The sequence below is a fragment of the Pezoporus flaviventris genome, unplaced genomic scaffold, assembly GCF_033815535.1.
Source record: "Pezoporus flaviventris isolate CSIRO_AGI_PZ_B2104156 unplaced genomic scaffold, CSIRO_AGI_Pfla_v1 ptg000021l, whole genome shotgun sequence".
NCBI lineage: Eukaryota > Metazoa > Chordata > Aves > Psittaciformes > Psittacidae > Pezoporus > Pezoporus flaviventris.
This window is the reverse complement of record NW_026892569.1, coordinates 10,955,342-10,973,778: the sequence shown is the minus strand read 5'-3', so window position 1 is coordinate 10,973,778 and position 18,437 is coordinate 10,955,342. Positions and strand designations below refer to the sequence as shown.

The following is an 18,437-nucleotide window of genomic DNA, read 5'->3' as shown; positions in this document are numbered from 1 at the left end:
AATACCCATTTTAATCATGGATATTGAGTTGCCAGAAGCATCTGCTACTCTTAGGCTTTTTTGGGAGAGAAACTGTTTTGAAAACTAAACCCAACCATTTTCGGTCTTTCAGTACTCTAGTATTAAAGCTAATGACTTCAGTGACTGAAGTGCACGGAACTCGTCACCCTTTCGGTTTGCTGAAAGTATAGCTGATGCTTTTTAAAACGGATTTAAGAACTTCCTCATGGCAGCTAAACTTCTTGAATCCCCATAAAAATCTGTTTAGCTCCCATAGTTTAGCCTTGCAGCACTGGTTTTATTGTCCAAAAAAGCCCTAGCAGAAATTGATTTATAAGCAAGCTGTTCCATAGCTGTGCCTGTGGGTTGGGTCGGATGTTCCTGTTGTAGCCTGTCTTCCTTCACAGCATAAAGCTTTCGGGCATCTCCTTCATCGTGTCCATTAGGGTCTTACAATCGGGTACTTCTAGTCCCTGACTCTTCCCGAGTTTAATAACATAAAGGCAAGGTGGGGTCATTTGTTGATCTCTACCTGAATGCACCATTAACCATTACAAGAGGGGAAATTAGGGCTTGGGTTTGGTGTCCTTTTTTTTCCCTCCCCTCTTTCCTTTTTATCCATCTTATTTCTGATGCAAAGGCAGTTCTGTCGCCAGCCAGTCCCGCGTGCGGAGCCGCTCCCCCCCACCACAAAACAATGAGCACATTCAGGCACAACTCGTGTTTTCAGTTATTAAAAAACGGAGCCGTCTGTCTCTGCCTGTGACTTTAATCTTTAAGCCTTTATTCCCTGTACCCCCACCCCCTCTTTCTTTCCCCAACCTTTTGTTTGTGAAGTGCAGAGCTACAGGATATGTGGGCCTGGAGTTTCTGAGTGTATTGTACATTCCCCTGGCAATTACAGATGTTTATAACCCTGACTGATGTTATTTCAGTATTGTGGAGGGTGAAGAGAAAACTGAAGAATGCTTTTTTTCTTTGCCCCTAGCAGTCTAGTTTTTCTTTCTTTGCGGGGGGGACCCAAGAAAATAACCCCAACCCCCAAAACCTCTCAATTTTTTTTCCTTTAAAAAGCATCTTTTCAGCATCCTCCGATAGAACAAATCTGAGATCCGGGCACGAATCTTCCTATAGCCTACCATAACTCTTCTGTTGCATGTAAAAAACGTCATAGTACTGGATTTTAGTACAAGCCAGGCTCCTTGGTGTGGGATCTGTGACCTTTGGAGGCTTTATTTCAAAGCCAGAGGCAAGGTAGCTCAAGGCTTGACATGCTTAAAGGGTAGAATCAGGTGAATCTATTTCCAGCTTTGAGTGGAAACAGGGTTTTCTTTATTGTAGGATGATTTAGAATCTGGTGGGTTGGAGATTTACTTTTGGACTGGTGATGTGCAGAATTGCTCAAGAAATATTTTCTTCCTTAGGCTCATAGAAATATGCTCTTGATTTGTGCCGAGTTTAAAGTTAGATTCTTGATGGTGTTTCTTGAGCCATCTAAAGCTGCAGGTGCACTAGAGAATGGACGTCCTTGAACTGGCAGAGGTGGAGAGAAGAGAATCTAGGAGCGAATCTTCGATTGAGGTGTTAGTTGGTGTGGGTTTGGGGATCCCTGTATGTTTTGTGATGTTCAGGGTAGTTGAATTTAGGTAGCAGAAAGCTTAACGGAGTTGCAGATTTCAAGGTAGCTTGGCACTACTCTAAGGTACAGCTTCCACAGCTACTCTTGTTCTCTGACTGCATGCAGACTGCTGTTTAGAGGTGGTGTGCATTTGGAGTTGTGTGTCTAAATGTATGTTCAGGTCTGGCTGTGGCTGGTGTGATGGTGGTTGTTATGACTGCTGCATGAACCTTTTTGTTAGATTGATCGGTCAAAGATACGGCAGAAGAATGAAGAAGAATTTACAGTAAGATACCTTTGGCCAGGCAGGACTTTAAGAAGTTAACACAAAAAATAGCAATAAAAAAGAGGTCTTGCTGTCATCTAATGTTAAACTGATCAAATATTCTTAAATTCTAACATGTTCCAAGATGTTCATAATTGAGTAATTCTCCTGAGCATGCAGAAGGAGGCAGTAGATGCTCTGTAGTAACAATTCTTCTGTCTTTTGGGAGGGGGAGGATACCCAACTAGTTGGTCATTCAGCACAGCATGGTTTTTATGTCCTGAGACAATCAAGTGCTCCAGTTGTGTGTTGCTTGCGTCAGGGTTTCAGAGATGTGCCGTTTCTCTCTGCATTAGAACATGGGCAGGGATGTGATCAGACCTTGGATGTGCGTATGTAACAATATCATCTTGGAAGAATTTCAGCAGAACTTGAAACGTTGATGAGCCGAGTGTGAAGCAGCACTGAAAGAGAACAGGATTTAAAGGAGCTTTGTAGTTCTTGTTTGGTGTCTTTCCTCCCTGCTGCTCCTTGGAGTCTAGTACTTGATGTTAATAGTGTCTTCACATGCATGCAGAAGTAGGAACACGTCCATTAGGAAACATTTTAGTTGTGCTGTTCCTGGAAAGCAGCGTGTGGAGTTGTCTGGAAAGCTAACACAGAAGCTGGTTTGAAGGAGAAGGGGTGTGTGTAGATGCTGTTTGCCTGTTTAGGTACTGCTCTCCCTGAAACAACCTTGGAGACTATCAAGTTATTCCAGTCATCTTTAATGCACTGCTTTTGTCTCTCTGGTACAGACCTGGCTTTGTAGGACTGTAAATATGTTTATAGGACTTTGTAGGGCTTGCTTTTTCATAGTGATAAGCCTTTAAATGTATAGCCTACTGTAGGCTGAAGCTTTGTGTTCCTGCTTCCTGTAAGGAAGTAACAGGAATTTCCATGCCTGTTAGTACCACAGAGGCTCTCACTCACTATTTATGTTAGCACTTGGGTGCAACATTCCTGAGGCTGGGAATAGTGTGTCTCTGCCTGATGTGAAGTGCGGCTTCAGAGGTGGAGCAGAAGACTCCAGGTGTGTGGCAGAACTGGGGATGGGCTCATGTCCTCATTCATGCAGGTTCAGTGCTGCTTTAGTTCTTTGGATGCTTGACTCGTTTTGTGCTGCTTTAGCCACCGTTTGCTCTTTCTGGTCTTGGAAATGGCTTCAAAGATAATGTCTGTCTGCACTCTGAGGTGGAGAGGGAGGGTGGTCATAGTTTTTGTAACATAATTAGCATTATCACATGTAAATAGTGTTTTGTCTTTGAAACTTGGTGGCAGGCATTGTAGAGAGCTGATACGAGCCAAGACTATAAAAAGGTTTGTGCTGGGGTTTATCGTGTTTCTCCTGACCTGTTTGCTTTTCGGTGTTTGTTCTAAAGACTTTATGGACCTTCAGGGACCATTTATGGTCACTGTGTAAGGCCCAAGAGTAACGTTATGTTTAATACTTCAGAGCAGTGCAAAACCACACGTGACCTTGATACAAAAGCAAAACAGCTCTGAGAAGCCTGGCGCTTGAATTAGTCGCTCATTGGGCCATAGGAGAGCTTACTGGGACCTTGAGCACACGCTATCAGCTGAAGAGGTCAAAGCGGGGTATCCATCTTTTGTTTAGCACCTTTCTTTTCCCTGAAGCACAAACACAGAGTGTTGATTTACTGTACAGCTCACTGCCACGCCGTTGCAGAAACCTTGTTTTATGGACTCCACTCTCTACAGAAGGAACAGGGCACTTTATTGTGAACCTCTAAGTCTGGGTCTGATAGGAATCAGTAGAGTTACAGGTGCTATTTCCCCGTGTCATTTGTGACCCTAGAAACCTGACGTGGCTTTTTCCTGTTGGTGTTTTATAGCCTGGGTGCCAAATTATGGAACGGAACCTTTTCATGTGAGGTGCAGGACAGTCACATGGTACAAAAATAAGAAGGTTACAACCCAAACAGGATCAGCCCCGTGGGTGTCTTCTTTGCTTTTTGCTTTCATGTGTATGAAATAACCATTTTTTTCTTGCTATATGCCATTGTCCTCCAGAGATGATGAGCAGCGTAATGATGTTCAGTCTAAAACACTGGGTAACTTTTAGGCTAGTTTTGTACAGTATGCTCAGTATTTAACGTTCCAGCTTTACTGGTGTCTGCATTTGCATACAGCTATGTGTGAATGACACTTTAAAAAGTTAATGTTTGCTAACTAATGCACAATTTATGCACTTTGGACTTGAAGCCAAGGCAGAAATCAATGCAGCTGAAATACCATGGCGCTGTGCAGTTCAGCAAATGCGGACTTTTTTTGTAGCAGTCATCTGTGTCTACTCAAAGTGACGGTTGCTTTTCAAGATAGGTAGGCTTTTAAACCCTACCACAGTCAGTGTTTCCATCCTTAAAATAAGTAGAGGTCTCTTTTGGACTCTGTCCAGTTCGTGCCTTGTCAGTGTGCAAATACAGATCAGGTAATAGGTAGTATTACAGGAAAGGGCTTGGATGCATGTGACAGAAGGATGTCTTCTCTCATGTGATGCTTTACCTCCTTTTTTCACCTGTGCTGTGTATTACAAGGCAGGGTTTTTTACCCTGTGCCTCCCTGTCTGCAGGAAAATATTATTTATGGTGGTTTTCTGCTTTTCTTCAGGAATATTTTGAGGAAGAGGAATTGAAATGCCAGACCCTAGTAGTTACTCATCTCATTTGTTATGTCATCTTTAAAAGCAGTCAATGTGAACATTTCAGAGGCTCAAAGCAAGAATGAAGTGTCTCTTGGTTTAAGTTTCATCCCGATGCCTCTTACACAGGATAGACCCAGAAATGTATTGCAAAGGATAAAACTTCATCCAGTTGGTTGTAGCTTTGAAAATCTTAATTGTGGCAATGTCAAATCTGTGTTTTTGTTTGCCTGGAGCCAGATGGTGTCAGCAGCGCTGAGTTTGGGGTTGCTGTGTGATTTACAGTTTCATAATTGATTGTGCTCTTAGAGATGTTTTATTTCCCTTCTCGCTCAGCTTCGTGTGTGCTTGTCATTGCATGCTGATAACATGGATTTTTCTTTGTAAATGAAGTTGTATGTGAAGAATGCAGCTGCATTTGTCTTGTTTCCTGGTTTTGAGGCTGCTTTACCTTCCAGGTTCCTTTTTCAGAAAGTGATTAGATCTGAATGCAGGATTTCATTTCAGTATTGCATCACATACACAGTGTAATACTTTACCTGTTCAGACTGCTTCTAAACATAAACCAGCTTTGCACTGAACACCATATAATGACTATGTCTTTTCATAACTTTCTAAAGTAATAGTACTAGTATTTGTATAAATGCATTTGTACTTACTGAGTGTCTTCCAACACTTCCTGACAGTACGTGGACTGTTTATTCAGCTTTGAGTGAAGACTGAGGCAGTGTTTCTCACTTCATGCTTCTGGTTCTAGTCTCTGAAAAAGTATTGTTTAATTTGTAGCAAGAATAAAACACTTGGAGAGGGGGGCATAACGGACTTTACAGTAACTGGCCTACATGCAGAGTTGTCCTACCCAAAGCTTGCCTACCCATAATAATGGATTACTTAAGCCTAAGATCACCAGGTGTCCTGGAAAATGCACATGGGCAGGTCTTGTTCTATGATCTTGTGGGTTTTAAGTGTTTTCCCTCTTATAGCACTATCTCCTCGTAAAATAGGTTAGGTTGGAAGCAACCTCTGGTTTTACCCTATGAAGGGTCATCTCTTCTTTCCTCAGTAAGCTGTCCATTGAATGTAAGATTGTTCCTGTGTGCAATATCACGATGCATCAGCATATAGTAATAAACTTGTGAAAGATACGCCTTAGTCTGTCTTAGTGTGACCTTCATGGAGGTTTTATAAGCTCTGTTCATGCTACTTCAGCATGGCCAATTGAGGTTATTGACATACTCTGATCATTATTGGCATTTCCTCTCTTCAAAGAGCGCAGACTTGTTTCTGACATGTAGTTAGAACATATTCCAAGTTCCTTGGAGGGCTTGTCAAAGGAGAGGATAGAAGCTTTCATTGCCTGTAGCCTCTTCAGGATGATACTGCACAGTGTTCCATCTGGGTATAAAGTACTCCAGTTGGATTCTTGCATGAAGTCTTTTGCAAAAGAACTCTCTTATTCCTTATTAGCAATTATCTCTTTCTATCACTTAGAGTTTGTAGTTGAATACACGTAACTGTAAGGACGGGTTATTTCACATACAAGAAATGGACTCCTCTGAATTGCGTCCTTATGGTCATCCTGCTTTCTCTTTGTAGCAGTCAGTTTAGGAAAGACCTTAGTAGCTGGTTTTGATTTGAAGGGAATTTGTGCAACCAGCGGTTTCTTTATAGTTCCAACATCAAATGTAATATGGATAATTCTAAGCTTTACTGTGCATTCAGAAAGAAGTGTGTGGCCAGTCTGGCTCTTGCTATCAGAGGTGTTCCCAACTATCCAGAGCCTGAAGCTGCTCGGCTCCCTATGTGCTTACAGCCACTGCAGTCTTCAGGAGTGGTGCCTGGGAATGGTGGTGGGATGCTTGAAGTCTGCGAGTTCCTGTTCTTTTCAAAGTGTTTCCTAATGAAAGTTGTGGTATCAGTTTTGATCCCTGATTTGCATTGCTCTGTAAAGGGCTTCTTCATGTGTAATTCATGCGCTCCAGTTGAGCGCACGGCTCTTTCCCCTCACAGCTCTTATTTCTGCTTCAATTCGGGGGAATTTCCTATCCCATAAAACATCTTCCTTATTCATCACAATGCCTCCCCTAAGGTGCCTAGCAAAATCCTGCGTGCCTTGTAGCATCTCCCACAGTGTTACTGTGTATGAAAGCGGAGAATAATGTAGTTGTTACTGAATAAAGATCCTTAACAAAAAGGGGGTGTGTGGAAAGGGGAAGTTTCATACTCACGGCATGATATAGACAATATTTCCTGAGACAGGAGATAGAAACCTCAAAGAATTTGGGATAAAACATTGATTTTATTATTTTTGTGGAAGGGGGATCGGGGAGGCCGAAGTGCTGGAATAGTCAGGCTTTTTATGCTGCCTGCAGATGAAATTGATTAAACCCTAAAAACTCGCCTCAGTCCACCCGGTTTATTAATTGAAGAATTTCCTCTTCCCCAGAATGGGAAGTGCACATTAAAACCGAGCTTTGCCCCTGAGTAGCAATGATACTTGAGAACGGTGCATTTTCTACAATCCTATTTTCTCTTCTGCACTGGAGGAAATCCTAACATGGTAAAAAGCACATTGAAGAAAAAAGGCAAGGTATGTTTAAGGAAGTCCTCTTTCATTTCCTTGTAAAGCGTGAAATCAAATTATAGCCCATGGCCCACAATTACTTTATTTTTACATTTCAAATTCCATTTTCTGCTTCCTTTCGGTGCCTGTGAACAGGAGTTGCACTGTTTGTGCAAAGTCAGCTGAAAAGATTACCTGAAGCAGGACAGGGCACAGTAGCTTAAGGAAGCCGTGAGTCAAATCTGTGCCTGAGGTGGCACAAACCTCCCCTTGCCCACCCAGGGATGTGACCCGCACCTCTGTTCTTTCTTTCACTAGCCCAGTTTTACTGTTTGGAAGCCGGTTGGCTTTTTGTTGATGGATTCTGGTTACTCTAATACCCAGCTAAAATTGTGCTTGCCAAAATAGTAGTACTTGTAAACGCTGTAATGTCCTTGACCTACATTTACGTAGCAGCATGTTGGAGTAGATGATCTCCAAAGGTCCCTTCCAGCCCTAATGGTTCTGTGATTCTTTGACAAGAAGCCCGGAGAGGGGCTTTGGACAAGGACCTGTATGAACAGGGCAAGGGGAATGGCTTTACCCTGCCAGAGGAGAGATTGAGATGAGCTCTAGTGGAAGGTGCCCCTGCCCTTGGCAGGGGTTGGAACTGAATGAGCTTTAAGGGCCTTTCCAACACAAACCAGTCTGATTCTATACATTTCTTGAAGAGAAGACAGTTGAGATGTTGTCTGTTCATTGCAAAGGCGTTGTGGTTCTCCTTTTCAGTAAGGGCGAGATTGTTAGTGCATGGACTTCATAACTGAATGGCTCTGCAGGTGGGTACAGTGCACATAAAACAGTAGTAATCTTTTAGAACTGTTGAAGTAATATGAGAGGCTGAAATGTTTTGGTTTTCTAGACCTAATAATACCCTCTTTAACTCAGTGTAAATGTTGGCTTTGCTGTGCAGCTCTAGCTGCACACAGCTCAGCCTGGGAGCTTGGGGGTGCGTATAGATGTGTAACTTACAAGCATGCAACAGGTTGCACAAACAGGAGGTGTTTTAAGCTCACGTACATATAGAACTGCAATGACTTCTGTGATGGAGGTGGGAGGAGAGTTGTTATTTAAGACCTAACATTCTGTTACACAATAAACATGGCAATTACGGTGCTTTACAGTTCTTAAACGTGCAGTCCACGGGTTGGTTTCTCACCTGGTGGTACCCTGTGAACGCTGGTGTAACAGATGGGTTTTATTAATTGTGTGCCTGTGTGTAAGGATGTGATGCAGTAGCACATAAACATTGCAAAGTTTGTCTACTTAAGCTTCATTGGGCAAAATCCAGTGTGCTTTGCTTGTATGAGCTGTGTGGAAATCAAAGCTGTGTGATGCTATGCAGCATGTTTCCAGGGAGTGAATCTGATGCAGGGGCTGAAGGTCTGCAGCCTTGGTGCCTGGAACTCTGGTTTGACTAAAGGTTTGAAGATCTAATATGCTAAATAACACAAATGCAGAGCATGCAGTGAATTTCTCCTAAAGACCAAAAGTTCATCAAGGCCCACCTTTTCAATGCATACTGTTCTTCTGTGTCATCTGTGGTTTCCAGTGTTTGGAGAGGAGCTGAGACGCTCCATCAGGAACATGAGAGCTGTGGATGATGTGGTCTATGTGGTATTGTTTTGCTCTTCTCTTTGAGAGATGGAGCTGATGGCCAGTTTAGGGAAACAGAGGTGTTGCCTTCTGTGCTTTTAGGACTTGTTGTAATCAAGGATGTCTCTGCTTCAACTGGTCCTATGGGAAAGAGTAATCAATTACTTCCCTAAAGGCTGTTTGTAATCAGGTACTCCCCAAAATCCAGACCCAAGAGTGGGTTGGATGTGACTGTTCAAAGAGGGACTCGACTTTGTTTTTTCTCTTCCATGTGAGGGTACTTTTGTGCTGCTGCCCCACGTTTAGCTGGTGCTTCTTGCAGTCTCTTCTTTGCGCTGCTGTTGTGGACCTGGCTGGTATCCACATACTCTCTGCTCATGTGTTATCTGTCTGTTTGTTTTTCTTCACCAGGCTATCTACTTTACTTTGTGTTTTCACTGTGGTTTAGCTGCTTATCTTGCAATAGAATTCCCATCTTTCCCCACCCCTTTCTATTTTCTGATGACAACTGGTTTGTTTAATTTGCCTTGGACAGGGCTGTATCTGAGCTGCGTGTCGTCACATGAAGGCTATTCTGATAGTTGATCTTTTCACTATTTTTTTCCAAGTGAAGTGAGAAATCACAGTTCAGGAGCATTTTTTCTCTTTCTGAATGAATTTGAACATCTCTTTTGTAGATAAAACAGCAAGGAGAAGGTGACACCCATGTGTTTTTCTGTAGGTATTCAAATAATGTCCCCATAATTAAACTTTATCATTGGTTCTCGATGCCCTGCTTCAATGCAGGTAACATGGTTTTGATTGCTGTGCTTCTTTATGTGCAGACCTGTCCTTTGCATGTGTCTGCTTCATTCAGAGCTATTTCAAGTCATTTGCCTGCTTTTAGGGCTTGTGGAACACTCATCCCTTCCATATCATTCTTCTTAACTGTGCAGGCCCATATCCTGTCTCCTGTTTTATCATGGAATCCCAGACTGAGTTGGAAGGGACCTTAAAGCTCACCCAGCTCCAACCAACCCCTGCCATGGGCAGGGACCCCTTCCACTAGAGCAGCTTGCTCCAAGCCCCTGTGTCCAACCTGCCCTTGAACACTGCCAGGGATGGGGCAGCCACAGCTTCTCTGGGCACCCTGTGCCAGCGCCTCAGCACCCTCACAGGGAAGAGCTTCTGCCTAAGAGCTCATCTCAGTCTCCTCTCTGTTATCTAGGTGCATATTTTACAGATGTGTTTATTAATAATCAATTTGTCGTGATGGTTTGGTTTTAATTCTTCCCATTCATTTTAAGGGTGTCGCCTATGTAGCGAGAATTACTGTCTGGTGGATTTTAATGCAGGTTGTATGTGTTTAAAAACCCCACCTTTACATAGTCACAGAAGTGTGTGCATCTGATGAAGTGTCCCACTTGAGTTGTTTTCATGCTGTTCCTTCCTCTTGCTTCCTGGCCTTCAGGTCTGTAGCATGTCTAAATCCTATAGGATCGTAGACTTTTGTAAGAGGAGCTTGAAGGTCCCTTCCAACCCGAACTATTCTATGACTCTGTAATCCCGATCCTTTTGTACAGCCCTGCTGGTGCTTGTGGTGCAACTTAAGCAAGCTGTAAATGAGCAAAATTCTTGAAACAATAAAAATTGGAATGTCTTTTAAAGATGTGAAGTTTATCTTGGAGAGAGATTTGCAATGATTGGTGAAAATCCTGAAAGAGCTTTGGAGATGTGATTATCCCACTAGTGCTCCAAAGGGTTTAACGTTCATTGTTGCAAGATGAAAGCTTTGGTAGGCTGAAAAGTCATTTGTGGTCATAAATTCATAGTAGCTCCCACCCACTCTCCCAGCCGTGCACTCCAACCTCCGAACCGTTTCCTGTCTGGAGTTCATGGGAATTGCGAACAAGGGTAGCTGGTGTCGGAGCAATGGGGAAGGCTTAAACAAAAAGCAGGGGGAAGGTTGGAGAGGTCGGAGGAACAAGGAGCAGTTGTATTGATTTCTTGTTCTTCCGATCAAAAGCTGAAGGCAGATATTAAAAGTCCTTGAATTCAGAACGAGGCGTGATTTCTGGCTTCTGTATTCTTTCCAAATGTAGGTTTTGACGTGGGATTTCCTGGTAGTTCGGCTTAAACTTTGTTTTAGTCTGTTTAAGGTTTCTCAATGTTGAAATCTGTGCTGTACTTCCTGTACTCAGAGAATCCCAGTTACCTGGAGTGAGACAGGGAAATTCTGAATGTGTGGAAGGCCTGATGTTCATTAAAATCCATTGAAAGCTTCCTTGAAAACTAAGGTAAATCCATGAAACTCAGGTTGCTCCAGTCACAGGGTTAAGGGATTGTGACAACAGTGGTTTGAAAAACAAAATACGAATAATCCATGAGCTTGATGGGTTATTTCAGCCTGAAATTGTAGCGACTTGATCTTGAAGAGATTGAAGAATTGGATGTGTATGTGCCTATGTATGAGGTTATTTATTATGTAGTTATGTAGAGCTGACCTGGGAGTGAATGGCAGTACAGTTGTTATAGTATAAATAGCAGGGTTTAAATTGTTTCTTCATCACAATTTATTTAGATGAACCTGCAGCTGGGGTTGGTCATCTTGTCTTCCCTTCCATCAAATCTTGGGCTCTGAAAGAAGCAAGGGTGTCATTGAGGATTGGATGTGATGTGCCATGTCCTTGGCTCTTACTGGGATTGCTTCAAGCATCCAGTTGTCTGCAGTGTTCTGTATGTTCCTTGGCTCTACCATATTGCTTAGCTTCTTAAATCATCTTCTTTGAAGCAAATGCTATGTGTGTGGTACTTTTTTTGCTTATTTTTTAGTTTTAAACACGGTGGTAACAACCTTAAAGTGTTGATATGGAGGAATAGGTAAACTCTCATATGCTTCCATATTTTTTTATGATCTGATAGTAACAGCTTAAGTTCCCAAGGTCTTATTTACAGATGTTCATACTTAGTCCAACTTGTATTTATATTGCTGGGTATTTCTTCACATCCTGACAGCTCTTATGGAAACTGTTTGAGAAAATGATCCTTAACCTTTTGATGCTGCCGCAATAGTGACTGTGACTTCTCTTCCAGGTGCGCAGATTATTGATCTGATGATGCTGGTGATCGATGTGACAAAAGGGATGCAGACGCAGTCAGCAGAGTGCTTGGTCATTGGGCAGATTGCGTGCCAGAAGATGGTGGTAGTTCTGAACAAAATAGATCTCCTTCCAGAGGGGAAGAGACAAAGTGCCATTGAGAAGATGACAAAGAAAATGCAGAAGACCTTGGAAAATACCAAGTAAGTTGCTGGTAATGTTAACAGTGAACTTGTGTATCAGGTATTTTTGTTATACATTCTGTTACATTTCCCTTCCAATGTGCTTCTAAACATGATTATCCAGCAAAGGTGATGAGTGGGAAGATTACCAGAAACTCGAATGCAGCCCTAGATTTGCATCCACAAATAACATTTAAAGAGAAGTAGTTTCCTGTAACAAAGCTCTTCAGTTTAAAGGGTTGTTTGGAGTTCAGATTGGCTAAAACGGGTGTAGAACATCCAGTTCTGGTTTGATTTTGGTTTGGTTTTGTTGGGTTTTAGTTTATGGGCTTGCAGCTTTGTTGTGAATTGCAAGTTGCTTTCTCTCCAGAGATAAGGAAGTGGTAGAGCTCTGCCTTAACTAGGGGTGAGAAATGCGATTGCCCCAAGTAGGGAGAGCAGAATGCTGGAAGGTTATAGCCTATAACATGGCTCTGGCTGGGATGGTGTTTGTCAGTTCTGTTCAGGTAAGTTAATTGAAGTACATAATGAATGAAGGGCAGGGAGATTCGCAAGTGGAAGTGTTAGTGTTATGCAGTGAGAAGGTACAACATAGACATGGTATTTATTTGGTGGTTACACAAACTGGATCGCAGCTGCTGAGGTGTAGAAGCTGTTAGGTCATGTTTTGATTGAAGAATCAAAGGAATAGGTTTTGGTGTACAGAAAAAGAGTTTCAGTAGGACAAGAAAGCAAAGCTTAGTTGGATATGGCAGTTCCTGCTTTTTTATGATGGCATATTAAGGACTTGAGTAAAATTCATTGTAAGAGAAAAGCTAAACTGAGGCTTACTGAAGTACTGCTCTTCTCAGCACCTTTGAGACTTGTGTGTTTTGAGAACGTTGATTGCAGCAGATTCTGACCTTTCTGCTGTCCTTGCAGTCTGCCTACAGCCTCATCATGTGCCGCCTTGCATTTGGCTCCTGTTGTGAAGGATATGACTCCAGCTCAGCTTACAATTGTTTTAATGACAGTTGAAAACAGCACTTGTCTTTCTCTCTTTCAGGTTCTGCGGATGCCCTATTGTTGCTGTTGCAGCAAAGCCCGGTGGACCAGAAGCTCCAGAGTCTGAGAATCCTCTAGGTGTTTCTGAATTAATCGAGGTACCTGCTCGAGAGCATCATAATAACACAAAATAGGCTTGAACTTTGCTTTCAGTCTTTTGAAGTGCGCTGTATTAGTATGTAGAGCTGAGAAACTCATGCAGTAATGTCAGTTTTAAGGAACCTGATACTTTTAAGGAGTCCTTCCTGTGAATGGAGAGCCATAGAATAGTTTGGGCTGGGAGGCGCCTGCGAAACTCATCTAGTCCAAACTGCATGCAGTGAGCAGGGACATCTTCAACTAAATCAGGTTGAGAAGTTGAGGTTGATGCTCGAAAAGGCTTCAGTGCTTTTGAAGAGCTGTTTCTTAAGACACGGCTATCACACGTGTGGTGAAATTGGTTTTAAAGTTGTAAAGGATTGCAAAGCCTAATGAATAGAAAATAGCTTTAAAATTCTGCTAAATCCTTGGGGGGTGATTTATAATTGTACCATAGTTAAGAGAACAGTAAAGCTGTGAAGTTGGGAGTGAAAAAGTTACACATTGGGAGCTGTCTCCTTCCTTTGGTGTGTATTATGACCCAGTGCTTAAGTGCATGCTACTTTATCCCAAACAACCCTTACCTCATTCATTGCACAGGATGGCCAGAGCGCAGCTAGTGAGCAGGTAGCCCGTAGCTGGTTTGAATGCTCATTATTCTGTGTGGCCTCCTGTTTCCATTCAAATACTGCTCTGCATTCAAGAATGATTGATTTCCTCCTGGACTTTTCTTTGGCACACATCACTGTGGTCTTGAGCATTTGGCAAACAGTTGATTTACTTCCAAAAGACCTATAGGAAGTGTAGAGGTGACTTTAAGCCCTATTTAGATTGGGAAGCTGAGGCACGAAGGAGTTAATCCACTGAGTTTACTCATTTGATTTGTTAAATTTAAGGAAAGTAGGAACCCTTTTGGGACATGTTTGTGCCCAGATCATAGCACCTGCCAATTTTGATTGCAGTTGTGAGGGCCTGGCACTTCTCTTAAGCTTTGGGGTTTCTGTTTGGGCAGTCAGTATTACCCGTGGAAAGCTTAATTGTTTAAAGAATGCCAACATGTGGGAGTTCTGGCAGAAGCAGGTGTAGACTCCATCTTCCTGCCTTCATGCTGAAACTGTCTTTCTCTGTGATACTTTGCCTTGCTCACTGCATGCCTTGCACATCTGCAAAAGATGGAAAGCAAGACTAGAACTGGCAAGAACCAGGCTGCCCACGGCATAGAGAGGTGGAGATAGGGCAGGTCCTCAGTTCTGCCTTCATCCGATTCTGGGTACGTTTACAGGGATGTTAAAACCTTTGAAGGAAATGTCCATACTGCAGCTGTTTGTCAACTGAGACCTAGTATTAGAAGACCTGGCAAATGTGGTGTGAGCCATGGCATTGAGCTTCAAGCTGTCCTTTCTGTCCTTGATAAGAGACTCTCCATTGTTCTGCCATTACAAGCTGGGTTTAACCAGCAGTTTCTGACTTTAAAAGCAGACATTTCAAGGCAGTGCCAAGTTTATATGCTGATGTTAGAGCAGAGATCAAAAGCGATTTGAGATGGGGGTGAACCAGTTCCTCTGAAGCACTGCTGGGTACATGACTGTTTTCATAATTCAGCTCTGCTGTCTATGATGACAGGTTTTAAGAAACAGCATTTGTCAGCAAAGCAGAAATCCTAAACTTGGAGAATGTCTCTAGAAAATGGTGCGGCTGTGTTTCAGTGGTTTGGTCCTCCAAGAAGTGTTAACAGAAACTTGAAGGGGAAGTGGACTTTGAAAACTGAACCCAGTGTAATAGTTTGGCTGGGAGGGAGGCAGGGATGGGCTTTATGGAGCACTGATATCTGTACGCAAGTTAATTTTCACAAGAAGCTGAAGTAGCAAAAAGCACTGTAAAATTGTACTTTTGAGAGAGGAAAGAAAAGGGGGGGGCACACGATGCACTGGATATTTTCTTTTTGCTTTGCTGCAGTGTTTGTATTGAGTTTGGCAGTAACTTTATTGCCGCTGCAGTTTTGCTAACGAAGCGAAATGTGCAGCACCAAATCTTTGTAAGGCAGAAAATCGAAGTGTTCCTGCTGCTAAGTGTGAGTCTCCTCTGTGGCACACACTTAATTTGACATTGGTGCGTTCTAAGCTCATTGGGAGATGCCTGAAGTCAGTAAAACTGCAAGCTTGCTCCATCAATCATCCGCTTGCCTGCCTCTTGCTCCGTGGCTGTCATGGCTTTTCACCCAGGCATGGTGCTGCTTTTATCTGCTTTTTTTCAGGTCCTGAAGTCTCAGGCTTACCTGCCATCACGAGACCCCTCGGGACACTTCCTTATGGCAGTTGACCACTGCTTCTCTATCAAGGGTCAAGGCACAGTGATGACAGGGACTATTCTTTCTGGCTCTGTTAGCCTTGGTGACAATGTGGAGATTCCTGCCCTGAAGGTGAGTCTCTCATTTTCACTCCCCCCAGTTTTCTCGATAGAAAGAGACGCTCAACAAAGAAGAGAGTGTTCTCTTCCAGTCTGAAATTGTTCAATCATTTAAAATTTCTTTGTACTCTCCTATGAGCCAGTTTATAATGGAAGAGACACAGAGATTCTTAAAGAAGGCAGCCAGGAAAGTTACCTGCTCAGTTTTAGTTGAATGAATGCTGACCTAGATTAGCATGTTAGACTTTCAAATGCAAAAAGCAAGGTGGGCATGTTTCCAAGCTAGGTTGTGCCCCAGGACTGAACAAGGTTTGACTGAGGTTGCTTTCATTTGAGCCATGCTGCAGTGGGAAGGCTTACAGAAGGATCGGGGTAGGCTGCACACATCCTGGGATATGTGGAAGCGAAGGGAATGACACGAGGGCACAGAAATGCTTGATGCACATTCTCTTTGTTTGGGGCTTTAGTTGGTGTCAGCATGTTCTGCTGGGCTGCAGCAGCGATTTGCTGCCATTGGGCTTTGTGGAGAGCCTGTTGATGGCCTTTGGACTGCTTAACTGTTGTTACTGTTTTATTTCCTTAAAAATCTATCCATTCTTTAAAGGCAAACAAGGTGAATTTATGCTTGGAACAGCTGAGGCCTGTTTCACAGGTGCTGATTTGAGTTGCTCTGACTTTCCCCCCTTATTAATTGCCCCAAATGGGTCAAGAGCTGTAGAGCATTTTGCAGCTGCACTTCCAGGGGACACAGCCATTCTGAGAGGAGGCAGCTTTTTGGCTGACCAAGGCTGGATGGGACCCTTCTGGGGACTGTCAGAGTTGCCTTCAAGTCATGTTATCTAAGGAGCGTGTTCTTTCATTGGGTGAATGTGCTGCTTAGTGTGCAAACGAAGGACTTGGTGAGGCATTTTTATTCCACCTGAACTGTTTTGCTGATAACTGATTTTTTTGTCATCCTCTCCTGTGAGAGCTGTGGCCATCTAGTTTATATCATATTGTCCTTTGTGTGAAAGTGATTTGAGTGATGTGTATCCCATGTCTGCTTTCCCAGGGGAGTTCCTCACTGCCCATGCTCTCGTTTGCAGCCTGCAGCCCATTCTGGGAGCCATGCTTCTAATTCCTGCAGGGAAAATGCTTTGCTGGGACTGTAGCTCTGGTTTCAACCTCTCAAGCTTTGCCTTTGCCAGCATTCCTTCTCTTTTCTGTTGTGACCTGCTTGCTGCCCTGGGCCTGCCTGCGCAATGGGCTCAAGGAGGGAGGAGTAGGTAGGAGGACAAGGCTGGTGAGAGCTGGGTGATGATGGCTCCTGCCCAATGGGGCCTTGTGTGGCTCATTAACTGCTTGCCTTTTAGCGTAGCATTGGCCAGAGTTCTGTGGATTTGTGCTCTGGAGGAGGGGGTGGGACAGAGCAGAGTCATTATTGCTTGCTTAAAGAATGCGTAACTAGATGGTATCTGGAAAAGGCTGTTCGGCTCTTCATGTGTAGTCCAAGAATGTTTTGGAGAAATGTGTTTAGGAATTAGTCTGCTTCTTGAGAATGTGTGTGAAGGGGAAAATGACAAATGTGCAGTTAATAACTTGCATGTTTAGAAGGATGGTAGGGAAGATTTGAAGTGGGGCTTTAAAAGATGCTTCTTCCCAAGCGACGGGGGAACAGTGAAGTAAAAGGCAGGTTAGCAGGCACATGGGTCATTGACAACGAGAAGCCACTTGGCTTTTATGGCGTTAACAACTTCCCTCAAAGTTGTAGTTATTTCCAGTTGCTGTCAATGAATTCATCCTTGCACTGCCTTGTGTGAAACAGAAGATGTGCTTGGACCTCTGAGTGGTGATAGAGGCAGGCAGAGTTCTGCATTGTGCATTTTGCCATTAGCAGCTTGTTAATATCCATGTCCATGTTGTATGGGTGTGGAAACCCAGGCACAGGGAAGGGAAGCAGCTTTTGGAAGTGTGTGTGTGTTGTACTTAGCCCCACTAGCATTGTTTGGAGCTGGGTTAGGATACCTATAAGAGGTCAAACCTTTCTCAGGCCTACAAGGTAACAGAGGAAGCACATTTCACAACACGTTGTGGTTTATGACTCTCTCTGACCTTCTTTTGCCCTGACCCTATGGTAACTGAGATTGACAGCTGGTGCCCACTGGGCATTTAGGGACATTACAAACCAGCTGCTTTTTCCATTTGAAGAACCCTCTCCCCAAATGAAGTGGCATCACCTCCCAGTTCTCCTAATGGACTTCGACATCTTTGACCGCTTGAACCTGCACAAAGGAGGGACACAGCAATTAAAAATAAACAGTGACATTCTCAAACGCCCGAGCTCGCTCTGATTGAGGCTGAGAGCACCAGCAGTGCACGGATTCCTTTATGCTCTTGCCTATGTAAATTGCCATCTGGGGTTGATTATCCATATAGCGAAAAGAAAAATTATATATATGTGTTTGGCAAAAAGCTTTGACAGAGCAAACAGTTCGCTATCCAATTGAGTTAGTGCTATTTGCTCCCTGGCACTTGAAATCCACCTTGAAGAGCATGAACCCAGGATTTCTGCAGCAAAAATGTCGTGTTGGCAGAATTCTGAATGTCCTTTAAGATTATTGCAGGGGTCTTTCAATCTCTACAGTCTTGCAGTTTATAAACTGTAACAACTCCTGACATTTCTGGTTTTGCTTTATAGAAGTTCCTGGAGTTTGAATAATCGATAGTTTTTTCAATATAGATCTGTTTTATTTTATGGATAGGTTTGGGGTAATCACTTCAAGATATTTAAATATATTTTGTTTAGGGAATTTAATGTATGTTTGTCCAATTCTAGTGCTGCTTTGTCTTTTTACGGCATACTTTAACTGAGACAGGAAAGTGTTGTTT

General features: G+C 43.1%; 1 protein-coding gene across 1 annotated transcript in view; it reads left to right on the top strand.

Moving 5' to 3' along the window:
* Positions 1 to 18,437, top strand: part of EEFSEC (eukaryotic elongation factor, selenocysteine-tRNA specific) — a 102,197-nt gene that overhangs the window by 18,906 nt on the left and 64,854 nt on the right. The window contains exons 2-4 of the mRNA XM_061456058.1: positions 11,855 to 12,062; positions 13,087 to 13,183; positions 15,418 to 15,582. Coding sequence (XP_061312042.1) covers positions 11,855 to 12,062; positions 13,087 to 13,183; positions 15,418 to 15,582 — 470 coding nt within the window. The remainder of the gene's footprint in view (positions 1 to 11,854; positions 12,063 to 13,086; positions 13,184 to 15,417; positions 15,583 to 18,437) is intronic.